At 36.6% G+C, this 17,890-nt stretch overlaps 1 protein-coding gene across 6 annotated transcripts in view; it reads left to right on the forward strand.

Annotated features, from left to right (window-relative positions):
• The first annotated feature begins 2,486 nt into the window (after positions 1-2,486).
• LOC107599611 (protein yippee-like 1) overlaps positions 2,487-17,890 on the forward strand; it is a 25,171-nt gene continuing 9,767 nt past the window's right edge. Inside the window, exons 1-2 of one of the 6 annotated variants that reach the window (XM_016291260.1) lie at positions 2,487-2,610; positions 6,928-7,215. In XM_016291260.1, the coding sequence (XP_016146746.1) occupies positions 7,099-7,215 (117 nt within the window). In that variant the 5' untranslated portion in view covers positions 2,487-2,610; positions 6,928-7,098. Of the gene's footprint in view, positions 2,611-3,673; positions 3,959-6,927; positions 7,216-7,602; positions 7,719-8,413; positions 8,421-17,890 lie in introns of those variants that run through there. The other 5 variants (XM_016291259.1, XM_016291258.1, XM_016291261.1 and 2 more) reach the window with 5 other exon arrangements.

Raw genomic sequence — 17,890 nt, forward strand, 5'->3', positions numbered from 1 at the left:
TTGTCTTATATTTTAATATTTTGTAGAAACATTAAGGTAAAAATGAAATCAACTAATAGAATAATATTCAGATTTATTTTTAGCTTTAGTACAATGACAACTAAAAGCAAATAATTACATTCTGGAAACAATTTGGATATATATATATATATATATATACTTTACATTAGTGTGAGCTTGAATAAAAATGTCTGTCTAGTTGGCCTTAATCAGTTCTTCAAGTACAAGCTGTAAGCTAAAATAATAACCTTACAGTTCAAAGACTATAATAATAATGATAATACTAGTTATTAGTATATAGTCTTTGAACTGTAAGTTTATCACAGCCACTGGACAGTTTCTGTGATTATCATGAAAATGCCTGTAGCGTTTGGAGTAATATCAGTGTTGATACAGTAGATGGCAACAGAGTTGAACTATAACCATTTATGACAAGAAAACACTTTCATTCTCTCTACAATTATACATACCGACTGCAGTTTCTAAAAAAACACTCCCACTGATGGAGAATGTGAGTTAGTTTGGTTGAGAAGACTTTGCTTATTTCGCGTAAACGGGTTTATTTAACAATAATCACTATATCATATTTAGCGTTACAACTCATTTCCATTAGAACTGATGATGTTGTTGTTGTTGTTGTCTGATTCTCGAGATAAAAATAGCACCAACATCCGGGCCTTCACGCTGTTTACCTGAACCACGTGCTATGGCTATAAGGACTGCTGCGCGTTGCCGTGCGCTTTGGCACGTGTCTTTGCTGTGAACGCGCATTATCGAAAACAACATGTTGTGTGCGCGGGCTCGCGTTTGTCTGGAGCGCGGAACTTCTCTCGGCAGCTGATTGGTTGACACAAATTATCCTCAACCTGATTGGTTTAACCTCAACCTATACATTCGCAAACACGTTCCGACAGAAAAGTTCAAAAACAAATACAATTAGGAGGTTTCTTTTAAATTATAAAATCTACCCAGCCCGTCAGTGGGAGTATAAATACATAAATAATTAAAGAAAGAAACACATTTAATAATGAGAACATTCGGTGCTCAAGACAAATATGGCTGTTGTGGCTTCAAAAATGATCTTAATAAAAATATTTTATTTAATTAGTCGTATTATTATTGTTGCTTATTTCAAATGTGAATGTAGGCTACTAATAGCAACCTGAACGTAGTCAATTACAAAATGTAATAAACTGTGAAATAGTAGCTACTGCACACCGATAACGTTACTCTTTGAATAAAAACGCCATCAAAATAACAAATGAATATTAGTTAACCTAACAAGTATTTATTATTGTTATTATTATTAGCCTAGTTTTAAGGGGAGACACTGCAGGCAAAGCACTGTTTTTTCATGCACCTGTCAATTTTGGGCTTTTCATAAAGTGTTTTTTCAGACTAGTGGAAAGAAAACATCCAAAAGACACTGTTAAGTGTTTCTTTTATAGCACTTTATCTATTTGTGTCAATAGATTTCAATGACAATACATATCTTTAAAGGCCGTTTTCTCCAAATGAGTTTTTTCTCCTACACCGAGCCATAAATCTCCACTTCAGTAGCACTTACACACACACCAAACGTTACATTTTTATTCCTGTCTATATCCTGAAAGTTTTTTTTACAGAGGCATTTGTTCGTATATAATTTGCTTGATTGTATACAACATTTTATTCCTCCCCAAAAATTGTGAAAATATATTGTTTTCTGGCTGTTCAAAGTATTTTCTGAATTATGGAGTGACAAAAAGAGATACAAAAATAAAACATTTGCCTCTAATATGTCAAAAAAAAAAAAAAAAAACATTTTTGAAACTGACTTCATCCAGTGTTCCGATTTTTGTACAGGAAATGTATGCAAATTAGCACATATTTCATTAAATAATGCCTCATTTGCATATTTAAACATAACATTTGAGAAAACTTGTAATACACTTTTTTTTTTTTGCAATTGTCAATGTAATCAATCAACTGAGCAAGCAAGGTGATAATTAGGCTAGTAGTTATTTTTTTTTACCCTATTCACCTGCAGTGTCTCGCCTTAATTCTCCCTGGCTTTTTTATGCATTGTGTTGTATATAGCCGTTTACTGAATTTAAGTAGACTACAAAATGCTCAAACTGCTTATTTATGAAATAATGTGATCATTTTAGTTTGGGATAATCAGTGATGTGATCGACATATTTTCGTTGCATCCATGCAGCTGCAAAATTGCATTCCGTAAAATTCCCACAGCATAATTTATGTATTTTTTCATAGCAATTAATACTTTTGTGTGTGTGTGTTTTTTTTTAAAAAGCAGGGTCGCGTGCTTGTGTAACGTGCGAATATTTGTGAATGAAGACAGGACAGAAGTAAATGTTGGTGAGCGTGGAGACCTACATCTCCGCATCTCACTCTCATTCAAAAAAATTAATAAAAACACACACACACACACACACAAATCCGCAGAGAAGACTGTCACAGCGGAAGAACTATGAACAGTAGACTCTGAACAACAGCAGCAGCAGCAGCAGCATCTCGGACCGTCGCGAGTCACATGCGGACACAGCAGCGCTGCTGAATGAGAAACCCTGCAGTGGGGAGAACAGCTGATCCACTTCCTCCCAAAAGGTATTGCATTCTGCATCGTGCAATATTTGGCTTGTTTGCTTTTCAGATTTGATGATGTTTTCCAATGCAAAACCCCCAGTGTGTGAGGGTTGTTTTAAGAGCACTGCATCTGAATGAAGGTCACATTGGTGTTGTGCTGTGTTTTGAAATGATACAGCAAGTTAAAACACGACGCTTTCAAACACAACAGTCTTTATGTTTATGCTATTATGTGAGCTGGGTAATAATTGCCTTGTGTCCGTGGGAAAAGCTTTATGGTGCGGAGTTATAAAATGGGACGCAGAATGAAAACACATGACATAATCGCGACAGGCTTCCTTGTTCAGCCGAAGACTTCACGAATTCACGCCCTCCTGTTCGCGTTTGAAACTATTGATCAATGCTATTATGGAACACAGCGTCGGTCTATCTGTTTCAATAGGTAGCCTAATTAATTATTTATCTGTGAACTGTCAATGAATATGATGTCAATGTAGACTAAGGAAGTTTTAAGGTTCTGCATTGCATCTGGCGTTATAACTGCGCACAAAACACTGGGCTGGTTTATTTTAGGCAGTCTCTTCACTTATTATTTATAAGGCGTAGCAGATGCTCTCTGGCGCATAAAGATGGGGCTATTTCTTTAGTGCTGTCAGGCTGTGAAACCTACCCCTATATGAACACCAAACCATTTATTAAGCAATATTGCTCTAAATGACTTGATGTGTTGCCATGATTTGCATGTGGTCGGGTGTATTATTATAAAAAGGAACCAGAGACATTATATGGCTGAAAGTAGCTAGGATTATAATAACTACATATTATAACGCAAGACGCTCAACTATGTAACGAATACTAAATAGTTGATTTTTACTAATCGTTTCTAAAATCGAAAACATTTCAGTTCTTCTTTGATTTGTTATTCTTTATGCATGTAGCTCTTGTAGGGGACATAATGCAAAACACCGATGAAATCATCATCTTAACCTATATAATCGTTAAATCGCATTGTATTTGTTTACACATCCGGGATTATTTACGCATGGCTGGTAGCCCCGCCCCCGCAAACCATCAATTGGATGCGTCACACGCCAGTAACGCGACGCCCCGCCCACTCACAAAACAGCAAGTCTATCACAAAGAGAGCAACAAAGACTAGAGAAATGTACAGCCTAACCGACACACAAAACTGACAGATGGTCTCAGTCTGAGGTCTCACGCGGAATCGGCACCGAGACAAGACAACCGAAACCGAAAAAAAATAAAAATATCACAAAGTGTATGTACTCTAGAAAAAAAAAAAATGTTTTGCTTCAGCTTCCCTATAGACAATCTATGCCAAACTTCGCATTGAGATCCGGTTCAGGTGGTAAGTTGAGACTTTACGTTCATTTCAAGCTAAAATACTCATATATGTGCCACATGTGAAAACCTGATTGTTGTTTTAGAACGCTTGTTAGTAAAGTAGCTCAAAACCATTCCTTTCTAAATCTCTCGTCTGTCAGTGGAAAACAAATGTGGAGCCGGATGCACGCACGCGATTTATAAATGTTAATGATACGGACTAAAGCTCAAGTATGGTATTTTGATTGCATGAATCATACCATGTAACGTTGACATTGGTGTTTGCAGATATCCAGGCTCAAATGTAGTCTCTGTGTCACTCAGCGCTTCCTGGTTTTGTCACAAAGCACGAGTCTTTGTTTTGTATATCCACGTTGGTTGCAGAGTTTCTTTGTTGTTTTCTCTAAAAGATCCCGCTGACAACAACCAATTTGCACCTTTTGTAACTGGTAGCCTATTGTTGGCGCGCTGAATTGCTTTTATGAACATCTTGCTTTAGTTGTTTGTCCCTTTGCAGCGAAATAAAACCAAAGAGACATAATGCTTAAGTTGCACTGAATAAGTGACCTGCTTATTGCTAGTTTATAAGTGATTAGTAGCTTAACGTGGCTATTCGAGCTCTTAAATAGCTAGATTTGTTATAGCTATTCTTGTTTTTCTTAAGCCGTAATGCTGCAGATTAGCTTTATCCTCTCAGGTTAACACGCGCTCGTGAACCTCCTTTGTTTGTCTGCTGTTGATCTTCCTTCGGATTCACCGTCCTCGGGCTTTACTTCATTTCTTCTTTTGTTCCCAGTCAACTGTTTAACAGACTGAACAGTTATAAACATATTTCCACAATGTTATATAAGTGGGAGGTTTCAAATCAACTTGTCTTTTTTAAAAACACGCTCGACTTGTTATTTGCGGGATCACGTAATGTGGTTATTTTTGTTTACATAATATAGTTCGTGCTAAAAACGTTAAATATTGGTAATAATCTCCAGCTTTTATGCTTGTACTTTTATGTAAGTAATAGATTTGCAAGTGGTAAAAAGTCATCATACATATTGCATATCCACAGATATGATGTTTACAGGTAAACAAGTTCTCATTTCCACCGAGACGCGTGCTCTAGTTTCCTTCACGAACACGCAACAGTGTTGCCATCTCCACTTATTATACGCGACTTTGTGCTTTAAGTGTTTACAGTCGCTTATAACCAGTGTTGGGGGTAACGCATTACAAGTAACGCGAGTTACTATGGGTAGTTTTGAGGACTTATTAATAATGATGATGAATATAAGAGCATGGTCTTCATAGCACAATGACGTATGATCGACCACTAATACCAGATGACAAATATTCTCACCTGCCGTGCGAATCGCAGTATATTATATAATAATTAAAAGCAGCCCAATTCCTCTTTCATTCCCCGTTTCTGCTTTTCTCAGAATCTGTTTTTGCGTGTGTGCACGAGAGATATTTGTAGAAGTGAATAGTCAGACTGCTTTTTTTTTAGCAGATTTTTTAGATTAATTTTACGTTGTGTAATGGAAGTTTTATACAAATCGAAAGCAACATGGGCTTGCTTCTCCATGCTTATTTTGGTTAGGTAAGTCAGAGCATGTTGCTTGTTTTAGCCAGCTCTGGCAACACTTGGCGCCACAAAAGCTTGCGTGCTTTGTTGGTCGGCATGGTTGGAGCTTCCTGTGCTATTGCAAAGTGTCTGTTTTTCTATTGCATACAGTGTTGTTGCCTTCTCATTAGCACAGTATACAGAGTTTCCTGTTATTTTCTGATTGTCTGTGCGAACAGTATGTGAAATATGGAAAGATGAATGCCAAAAAGAGATGGCAATTAGAAAAGGCACATGTTAAAATCTACCAGTGTCTCAAACAGCATCCGTCTTCAAGTGCAAGAATGCCTTAGAATCATGTTCCTAAAAAAGTACCATGGTAAAGTGGTATAACATGGTAATATGGTAATTTTCAAAGTCCCTTAATACCCTTTATCTAAAACAGGGGTGCTCAAATTCGGTCCTGGAGGGCCGCTGTCCTGCAGAGTTTGACTCCAGCCCCAATTAAACACTCCTGAAGCAGCTAATCAAGCTCTTACTAGGCATACTAGAAACTTCCCGGGAGGTGTGCTGAGGCAAGTTGGAGCTAAACTCTGCAGGACACTGGCCCTCCAGGACCGAGTTTTGGCACCCCTAAAGTCTTTGGTAGTATTGCATGATAATCAAAGGACAGGCTGTAGTCAAAATCGTTGCTATTGAAATAAGTGCAGCCTTCCACAAGTAATTCATTGCTTTAGTATTATTTTGGCTCTGTAATAAGGGACAGTCTGGCCTGGTTAAGCAAGATGATTTGAATGTCATTGTCTAATAGACACTGGATTTCCCACAGTGGCAATAAAGCTTAGCTCGGTCTTCTTGGTGCACAGGGCAACCAGCTGCCATTTTTGACATGCTTAAACAACTGTTGTTGGCTAAAAGTGAATCTTAAATATGTGGTATTCACTGGAGGGAAAATCGTTATTATTCACACTTCATCAGGCACACAATGCCTCACAGGCTGATCGGGCTTAAGGTGTCAAGGGTGAAGAGGAAATTAAATGATTGTTTTCTTTTGCTTTTATCTGATTTCAGCTGCTCATTTGCTAAGTATTCTTGCAATTCTGGGACTAATGTTTCATGCTATATAGAAATGGTTCATACATGTTAAGCATGGCACTAGCAACACACCAAGGACATGGTTTGATTCCCAGGAAATGTTAAAGATTTTATGTTAAATAAAGATGTATTGAATGCAATTGTCCAACACTTAGGATAAAAGTATCTGCTAAATGCATAAATGCAAATATAGGTTCAACCTACAAATGGAAAATGTAATTTAATTGTTAGTCTTTCCATGCAGTTTCAAGCTTCAAAAAGGATGCAAAAGTATCATAAAAGTGGTACATATAACTTGTGCACTATAATAAAAAGGCATTTTCCTTTCCCTTTTTTTCCAGGTTGTATTTTCTCCTGTGGTGTCTGTGTGGAGCGTGCCACACATCCACTCCACAACAACGACGGCTTTCGCTTGCATCTTTCAGTGTTTCTTCTGTCAGCAAGTTCAGCAGAGCTGCAACTCGTCTAGCGCCAGCCCAGAGGAACCCAGTGAGGAGCATCACAACTGTGAGATGGTAAAAATGACAAAGTCCAAGACCTTCCAGGCCTACCTGCCCAACTGTCACCGAACCTACAGCTGCATCCACTGCCGGGCACATCTCGCCAATCATGATGAGCTCATCTCAAAGGTCAGTGGAGTTTCTAATGGACTCACAGACAGTGTTGGGGATTAACTAATTAAAAATAGCCATACTACCAACTTAACTACTTTATTAAGTACTGTGACAGTACTTCAGCTGCTTTCAAAGTGCTGTAGCTTTTTATTTCTTTAAAATGTTTTAATTTAGAATATATATTATATATTTAATTATTATTATTACTTTATTATTCTATTACATATACACACACACATATATAGTAGTGCTGTCGAAATTGGCGCGTTAACGCATGCGATTTTAATTCTTTTTCAGTTTAACGCTTTAAAAATATTTAACACAATTAACGCAGGGGTGGAGCTAAGGTTGGCCACCCCACTCACAACTGCTGCTTCTGTCTCTTTTTTTTTTCTTGACAAGAATTACATTTATTTAGATGCAGAACGTCTTTACAACCACATCAAATGGGAGACTTTTCAGATGCGCACTCCAACTTCACCTCAGGCGCTAGTCAAACGAGCGTGGAAAAGGTACAGGTGACGACGGAGCATCAGCAGAACAACAGTGAACTGCGGTCAGATGAGATGTTGTCAGGTCATATGTCAGTAAAAACACATTTTCCTGTCCTGTCAGCCGTTATACTGTGCTCATAGCACATGCTCTTCAATTGCTCGCACAAATGCAGTTGCGCGCGCTGTATATCATTTCATATTAAAGCGCAAATGAAACTATGAGCATGCAATGTCGTAGTTATGTCATCAGTTAAGTCATGAAGTTACTAAAAAGGCGATTAAATCTGCCTTAAAACTGTGCATGTATGTAAGTGTTTGTTATATATGAGTCACATTTAAAAACATGTCTCTGAAATGCAATGGTTTTCAAAACTGTCCTGGAGCAGCCCAGAAGTGTCTCCCTCATCTAACAAACCCAATTTAACTCGTCGGCTCATTAGTAGAGACTTTAAGACCTGAAGCATGCCAGAAAAGGTAAAGAGTTGTGAGAAAATACGATGCGTGTCAGATCCGCGTCATGTTCAGCAGCGGCAGCTCTTAAAGTAATAGCAGCCAAAATAACCTAATAACCCAGCTGTTGTGATGTCTGTTAATCACAGAGCAAAAGAAAAAATGAGGAAATCAATAACTTTTGTAGCTTTAAGGATTCAACTATATTTATTTAGAATTTAGTGTTTGATAACTTTATTCAATTTCTGTATTTTTCCTTCTTGCTGCAGGGCACAGGTAAATATGACATTTATTGTAATGGGTTCATGTGAAGATTGTTTTAAGTTCACTTAAATTGGAAGTTGTTATTTTTTTTAAATTCTAATAAATGTTAAAATTGATAGCTTGTAATGCTGAATGGCTATAGTCAATGGTTAAATATTAGGGAAAAACAACAATTTCCTAGAGACATCAGTAGTATTGGTATCAGTGATACTCGCCTTCAGTCATAAAAAAGATGCCATTAAACAAATATTATACTGTCTTTATGTTGTTTCTGCATTATTTTGAAGATTGAATGTGAAATTATTGCAATATAAAAGTATATTTAAAAACTTTAATGTTAGGTGCGATTAATTAGTTAACTTTTTTTAATCGAATGACAGCACTAATATATATGTGTGTGTGTGTGTATATATATATATATCAATTTATCATTATATATATTTATTTATTTATTGCCATAGCAACCTACTTGACATACATATACATACATATCCTATCAATGAATAGATGCATAAATACCAAAGTAATTAAGAGCATGAACAATCCTACAATAAGTAATGTTTAAAAAAAGTGTTTGTATGTGTGTGTGTGTGTGTATATATATATATATATATATATATATATATATATGCATGTGTATGTATGTATGTATACATACACACACACACATATATAAGTTTAATAAATATATAAATGAATAAATAAAAAAATATATCTATGACACATAACTAAAACTATACAACATTTTTTGTTACCTTGCAACATGCTATTAGTCACGTCTCTGCGACTACTTTTATTGTGTCTCCTGACAGCACCCCCATAATAGGTTTACCAGCTTAACTAAAGTACCGTTTTGTTTATGGTGTACTGTGATACCACAGCAGACACTTTGTATCTTGTTTGTTGGATATAACGGGATATGTTCACACAGGAGGCACGTGCCACTCTCCCAGATGGCTAAGCTGTTAACTCTACTGCAAGAGATGATCCATTTCCCAATATGCACAGCACCTGTCAGGATCAGTCAAACCCTCTTGTAGTTCAGACATTGAGAACAGGTGGTTTGGTTTACCTGTTTGCAAACTGGTTGTTGATTTCTGGTTAGTAGGGGAGGGAAGGGGGGTGGTTAATAAAGGCCTTCTGAAGCAAAGCAAAGTGTTTGTGTAAGAAACTTACATTTTCAGCTTCCGCTGTCGTACGCACGTTCACGAGAGAGTGGCGTTCCAGCGGATGTCATAGGCAGTAGCGTAAGCTGTTACATTCATTACAACAGAACACTAGCTACATATATCACTTTAACTAGCAATGTGCTCAAGTACTCAAAAGTAATACCATTGATCGATTATGCAAACAAAAATGATCGGTCATGATTATGTGTGACATGGCTGCAGAATTCGAAATTCAGTAACAACTTGTTTTTAATTTTAATTTGTTTTTAATTTTATAATTAAAAGGCAGCATTCTCTACATGTAACAAATCGCTCCATCTTGCAACAGGCTTTTAAAAAATACAGTGCTTTATAAAACATGACACCAAATCGCAACGAAAATAGTGCCCGCTCTTTTTATGATTATTACGTAATCTGCAATGTAGCAGAAAAAAACTTTTCTTCAGAAATAAAAAATAAGATGTTCTTAAGGAAGAAGTTAAGAATTGTTTGAAAGATAAGTTTATAAGAATGTTGCAAAGTTCTTGAAAAGTTCTTAAGAAGTTCTAAAATACTTTCTTGAGAAATTTTTTGAGAAAATTAGCTTCCTCATTTTTATATTGAAGCACCTATTTAAATGCTCACATACAAAAAGAAGGCACGTCACATAGCTGCTTTATGGGTCATAAACCTGAAGCTGTTCAACATGTCCTCTTATTTTTATGGATTATGTTGACCTAAGGAAAGAAATGTTGATTAACTTGTATTTCCATTACGTATTTAGAGACATTTGTTGTTGTTGTGTATTGTGCAATTCTGTATTGTGTTATTGTAAAAAATGGCAATGGCCTTAAACAGGTCAAGGCTAAAAGTACTCCACCCAAACAAAAGAGTATTTATGTATATGTGTTTTTTCCTGTTTTTCAGTGCATATATATATATATATATATATATACGTATGTGTATACACATTTAAGTGTGTATATATTGCGATTGCTAAATATATTTACACTTACAATTTTTTTTTACATTCAAAATATATGCATCAAAATACATTAAGTGACGTGACATGTGGCCAAGTATGGTAACCCATACTCGGAATTAGTGCTCTGCATTTAACCCTTTCTGCATTTAACACACACAGCAGTGAACACACACACACACACTGTGAACACACACACCCGGAGCAGTGGGCAGCCATTTATGCTTTTCTAATACACACACAGCAGTGAACACACACACACACACACTGTGAACACACACCCGGAGCAGTGGGCAGCCATTTATGCTGCGGCGCCCGGGGAGCAGTTGGGGGTTCGGTGTCTTGCTCAAGGGCACCTCAGTCGTGGTATTGAAGGTGGAAGAGAGCGCTGTACATTCACTCCCCCCACCTACAATCCCTGCCGGTACGAGACTCGAACCCGCAACCTTTGGGTTACGAGTCCAACTCTCTAACCATTAGGCCATGACTTCCCCTTTAGATATTTATTTAAAATAAATATAAAAAAATATTAATACATGTATATTGCTGAATTTGTAAAACTTATTTTCTTTTTTTTTTTTATTATACACTTATTTGAAAAATGTTGTACTCAATTCACTACAATTATATTTTAAAACAGAAAATGTATAATATATATTGGCAATGGCTATAGATTTTGGCAGTGATATGAGGCTGAATAATGCACTTCTGTTAATTGACCTGGCCAATGTTTTTCTCTATCACTCATAAATTTTATTATTCATAAACTCATTAAATATTTCTAAAATCTACTGTAGAAATGTACTAATCTCATTACTGCCAAGTTATGGCTTGTTGACAGGTAATGATGATGCATTGCAATCTGTATATAAATACAAGCAGGATCTAAAATAAGATCTGTGGAGAGCAGCAGTAATATCATGCCCTCTTAACATGCAGATTAATTGACTGACTGTGTCCTTGCCAGTTGTAATTTCACATTGAGCAAAACAAAATTTATTTGAATGGGCTTCAGCTCAGGCTCCAGTGCGTTCATCCTCCAGAATCTTTCAGAAAGTCTCTTTTCGTTCAGCCTGCACGCCCAGACAGGATTGTTTGTGTGTCCGAATAAAAGCATTAATGCTCTTAGCACTTGAAAAACCCCACATGCTCTTGGGAGGTGTGTCGCACAGGGGGAAAAGAGGTTTTGCTATATGGCTGCGTTGAGCTCTCCTGCAACTTCTTTTCTCCATCTCATCTCCTCAGCACCAAGAATTACCTCTAAGCTGATTATGCCATTGGGTGTTAGTCTGGGTCCAGCGCCTTTCTCCTGTAGCTACTGCAAACCTAAGGGCTGTTTTCATGGCACACATCTTCATTTCATTAACAAATGGACCTGCTTGATGGCAGCTTGTATATTATGAAGGCTACATTGTTTCTGCGATGTTATCTGCGAGAAGATAGACAAGAATAGACATTAAACCATGAAAAGCTCAACAGATCCTTACATATCCTGACATTTAGATGGTGCCTTAAAGATGGCTTTATTAAAAATGACCCACTTTATTTCAGAATGGAGGCCTTTGTTAGTGCTTGAAAGTGGAAAATGTTTGTGGCTTTTTTGTTTTAACTGTTAAAGCAGGCCAATTTGATTATGACATACTTTCATTCTTCCAGCACGGCCACAAAAGGCGAGACTTGCCATGTCTCTTGCCATGTTCTTCTTGTTGTTGTCTTTCATAATGCAATCATTCTTGATATATTAATTGTGCTGAAACTTTATTGAAAGGATGCATACTGTCCTACTAATGCATTCTTTCATAAACAAGGAGGTATCAAGGTATCTTGCATTATGCTGTCACAAACCTGCCAACATTAGAAAGGATTAGCACACATGGTGCTAGCCAACAAAAAGCAGGACTCAATTTGATTATGACATACTTTCATTCTTCCAGCACGGCCACAAAAGGCGAGACTTGCCATGTCTCTTGCCATGTTCTTCTTGTTGTTGTCTTTCATAATGCAATCATTCTTGATATATTAATTGTGCTGAAACTTTATTGAAAGGATGCATACTGTCCTAGTAATGCATTCTTTCATAAACAAGGAGGTATCAAGGTATCTTGCATTATGCTGTCACAAACCTGCCAACATTAGAAAGGATTAGCACACATGGTGCTAGCCAACAAAAAGCAGGACTTGCATGCTGAACTCTTGGATCGGCATCAAACATCGCCGATGGAATGCGGACAGTATTGTGGAAAGGCTAAGCTAAGGCTTTGCTGCAGTAAGTCATCGTCAAGCACCCCTCTGGCTCATAGACAGACACCCCATCTGCTCCAGAGATGGGACATTGAGTAGTATTTCACTACATAAAGACCGTTATACATTAAGCAATGTAAAAATCCTTACATGGGGCACCTCCAAAAAATACTTCTAAATTCTTGGAAGAAGTACAGAACTAATCGCTCTGCACCATAGGCACTTTCCCAACACAAAGCCTGTTCCAAAACATTGGCAGCATAATTATTTTACCCTCTAAGATGCCTTGTTTCGGCCAAATATACTTATTTATTTATCTTGCATACATTTATTTATACATGTTGCACTATTTTTTTTTTTACTTTTTAAGATATGCCTCATTTTGGCCAAATCTTTTATTCATTTATCTGTTTTTCTTGCATACATGTATTTTTATTTGTAAGATGCCTTTTTTTGGCCAAATCTATGTATTTATTTATTTTTCTATATTTATTATTAATAATGCAAAATAAATAACTAATAGTTCATCTATAATGCATACATTTATGTAAGATGCATAAATGAATTAATCTGTACATCTTAAATTTATGCATCTTTTATAAATGTATAAATGTATTGCTGAATTATTGCATTTGTTTGCACTTAATGTTTTACACATTTTATATATTTACTCAATTTAGTACAAATATTTTAAAACCGAGAATGTATAATATTTAATGATGATAATAGCGATCAATTTATAACTGGTCAATTTATTACAAACTGACCAAAAACATGATTAATTCACCTGGCCAATACATTGCTCTCTCTAAAATCGAATGTAGAATACAATTCCATTACTGCCAAATTATGATCCTAGAATGCATTCTGCTAGACAAAAAAAGAAATCCAAGATGACAAATAAAGCAAGAAAAAAGTTTATCATAAGGTTTTCCTCCTTTTAATCCTACAAAACTATTTTAGTGTGCTCTGTTTTTATGCTTATCAGAGTATTGTTAGGTTAGAGACATGCTAAGCTATCAGTACAACTGCCTGTGACCGTTAATGACGTTTTGGCTTTTATTTGCATCTGTTTGTTGATGGGTTGGCAGTTCTGATCCCTTTTCTATAAAACTCACTATTTTTCCTCCTCCTCAGTAGTTAAAATGGGTTACCAAACCCCTTCTATCAGATGTGCCTCTTAACTGCTCCCACAATCAGGTAGTGATTGAAAAGAATTAGAACAAACCCGGCATTGACTGCAGTTTGTCTCTGAGCCAGGTGCCTTTGATAGGAACAGTAAATGACCCACTTGTTCTGTTTTAACAACAGTAATCTCAGGTTACATTAGCAGAAGAGTTAAGACCAGCGAGAGAGGGAGGAAAGTCAGCCAGTCAGTGCTGAGTAAGTCTTTAGCCAATAGATAAATGAAGACAGGCAAAAGAGGCAGGAAAGAATGGGTGGTTTTGTTTAAGTCAGGTGGAAAGTTTTAGGCTTGCAATCAAAATCAGCCTGTGTTGGCTGCAGGAAGAATCTCAGACATTTTGCATAAAGACCTGAGAGACGTCTGTTCTTTGATGTTCTATGGTTGTGGACAGAATATCCCAACTTTAATGTGAGGATGATGCTAGTCAAAGTTTATGATGTGATCATGACTCAATGAATTGATGCAATAAATCTTTTGACTGGCTTTTGAAGTGATAATGTAATGCTGCATGCTCCAAATCTCCATTGATTGGAGTGCAATAACACCTGTGTAGTTTCAATGCACAATGTATTGAAGTATATAATTTAAGCATGCACAAATAAGTTGCACATATGCCAGAATGCATTTAATTTTTCATTTACCTACACCAACCAGTTTGGGGTTGGGAATATTTTTTTTATATTTTAGAGAGAAGTCTGTTATGCTCACCAAGGCTGCATTTATTTTGCAGTAATATTGTGAAAAGTTATTTAAATAACTGTTTTAATATATATTTTAAAATGTAATTTTTTTTCTGTCTGTGTGACTACTAATTAAAATGTATGTATCATTGGTTGAACCTTGCAACTACTTAGGCCAAAGGAAATCACAGTTTGACTGTCACATCTGACAGTCGATTATGCCAAAGACATTTTTAAAATGAACGATTTAAGTTATGAATGTTGAATTCGGCTAAAGTGCATTCTTGAGTCTTTTTGTGCAGTTCACTCATTGACCACCGGACCCAGTTGCATAAACACATCCACCGTGTTAAGACTGTATCTTAACAACTAGTTTGACCAACTATCAGTCCTTACTTTTTTGAATTCAAATTTGACTAATTGACTAGTTTTTATATAACTGACTTGGAAAAGTTGTGACCAGTCTTAAAGAAAAAAATTAGATGACTAGTCTAAGCAGTTTATATAACAGGCCACCAATACCAGTACAAGTGTGCGTGCATTTGGTAGAAGGTTTTGAAATGCTATTCCAGGTTTGTTTTTTGTAAATCCAAAAAAAGTTCAAACTGCCAATTGAAATAATTGATCTACACTTCATTGCATGTGCAGGTTAACCTAAATAGCTTGGGCCCTTGTCATGCGGAAAAAAACTTCAGTGTTCATTAATCTTTTTAAAAGAGAAATGTATCCCCTGGCAAATAGGAGCGAGTTGTCGAATCCCAGGGATCCCTTCTGTGTGGCCAGCTGTTATGGTTACAGTAGTTGAAAACCAAGCAACACTTACCAAGATATCCTCAAGCCATGTCAAAAATCTTAAAGTAACCAGTCATTTGGAACACTGCAAGGGAAATAAAGTAATTTAAAGTCTAACTTGCACTCTGTAATGAATGAATTACAAAGAGAAACTCTGAAACAAAAGACTGTATCTTTAATATTTCATACTAAACAGCAAGTTAAATCGGAAGCTTGCATAAAAACACTTTGTGTTAACATTTGCACAATGTTTCTCTTTGCTTATTTGCACTGAATGTTACCCAGGACTGTAGCGTGCGGCTTTTGTAATTATGGCATAATAATGGAGGCAGATCTGTAATTAAATCTCATTGATCTGGCTTAAATGCATTCTCTTCCTCCTAAATGCACTGCTTTCGACCCTCCTCTCATTCCCATGTGCATTATGCACATACCGCCATTGTAGCTACAACCAGATTTACTTGTCCCACAATGTAAAACGACACAGTTGGGGGCCTTTCATTGTGTCAGTGTCCCTATAAAATTACCCGTTTGCCTACGGCTCGAGCTGGTTAGACACTCCTCTTAGAAGAACGCAGACGGCTGCTGTGGTATACTCGGGTCATCTGCAGTGGAAAAGTAAAGCCGATTCACCCCGTCCCAGCTCTTGTGACTGAGGATGACAGCTGGTTATCAGGAGCACACTGGCCTAAATCCAGCCACTTACACCAACAACAAGCATGCACTGCATTTGTAGAAAAATTATAGTTTGAATATTCATTTATGATTAACTGCATTGGTGAGATTTTCACAAAAAGCTTTCCTAATCTGAAAACCACCACACATATTCTTGGTAATCCATATTTTAGCTGGTGTGTCAGAGCACTCAGTGCTACATCCATGAATATGTCAGCCTAACCATTGCACACAGCATAGGCTACTTCTATAATACTTACTACTTACTACAGACCAACTTTTTGTGACTAAGTTCTCGTGTGTATTTTTTCCACAGTCTCCTCAGTGTATTCTCACCATCACTTATTAGTGGTGTTTGCTAAGGCTCATACTAGTAGGATAATGCTAAAAACCGGAAGTGTTTTAAAGTGTCTTGTAAAGCTGTTAAAATTCTCTGCTTCTAAACTTTCTCAATATGCAAATACATGCTTATTTTACAAGTTTGTTTTTGTATATATATGCACAAGCACACACACATTCACATACATCATTACATTATATATGCATATATATATATATATATATATATATATATATATATATATATATGTGTGTGTGTGTGTGTGTAGTAATATATTTAAGAATTTTTTTTGTCTTTTCAGTATGTAGTGACTAGTATGCAGTGTTCAATATTTGCCCTCATAACACTTGCTAGTCCAGGTTGTTTGGACTAAACTCTATTTTCTGTGTTAACAGGGTGTGGTAGAGGCTAAACAGGTTAATGCTTTTAAAACCATCAGCGGAGATATATAGTAGGGTGAAGAAAGTGCCAAGAGATTAAAGAGCCAGAGATATTGACAGAGAAGAAAGAGCAACACAGACAGCTTAAAAAACAACTGACACTTATGATTGGAAATATGCTTTTGGGATTAGTTCAACCAAAAATGAAAGTTCTGTTGTACTTTTGGAACACAAAAAAGTCATTTTCAGTGGTGTACTGGTCGTTCTTTATCAAGCTTCAATTTTTTTCACAAATTGCACAAGTAGTTATGTCATGAACATGTCAAGGAGATCTAGATCAGATTCAGAGAATACTGTTTAAATTTTGCTTTGTTCTCAAATCTAAGACTTTGTGTCTTATGGATGACTTTTACGAAACATGATTTTTAAAAAAAAAGTAATTTAATTTATAATTTTTATTTATTTATTTATTGCCATTTTGGAGCTTGAACGTTTTGGCATTATATTGAAAATAGTGGACATTAATCAAATATCCAAGAAAACCATACAGGTTTGGACCAACATGAGTAAATAATGACAGTTTTCATTGTGGGTGAACAATCCCGTTAAACACTGAATGGGAACCCAACAGAAGCGCCTTCTGTTAGTGTTTAGCTTTATCTACATTTTTATGAAGAGGAATAAAAGCACCTCTGTTCCTTCACTCTCTGCTAGCCAGCTCAATGTGTGGAGCTTATTATGTAGTCTCATAAACCCACATACACACATTTTCGAAAGAGAAACACTGTTTCATACTTGCACACATATGCCGAGACTCATTTATGAAATGCACATGTTGGCCTGTGACCAGAGCTTGTCACAGTGCATTTCAGACAGACTTTCCATGAACGTCTACATACACGCACATAGGCAAACATACAGAGAGCACCACAACGCCCGCACACACTCTTTCATTGAAAAGAATATGTGCATCTGATCAGTGTTCGAACTATACCGTGGACTTTGGGGGAGCCCACTTGTATTTTTTTTATAAGGGGGGGGGGGGGGGGGGGGGGCGG

Source organism: Sinocyclocheilus grahami, unplaced genomic scaffold (genome assembly GCF_001515645.1).
Source record: "Sinocyclocheilus grahami isolate Dianchi unplaced genomic scaffold, SAMN03320097.WGS_v1.1 scaffold269.1, whole genome shotgun sequence".
In the NCBI taxonomy this organism is placed as follows: domain Eukaryota; kingdom Metazoa; phylum Chordata; class Actinopteri; order Cypriniformes; family Cyprinidae; genus Sinocyclocheilus; species Sinocyclocheilus grahami.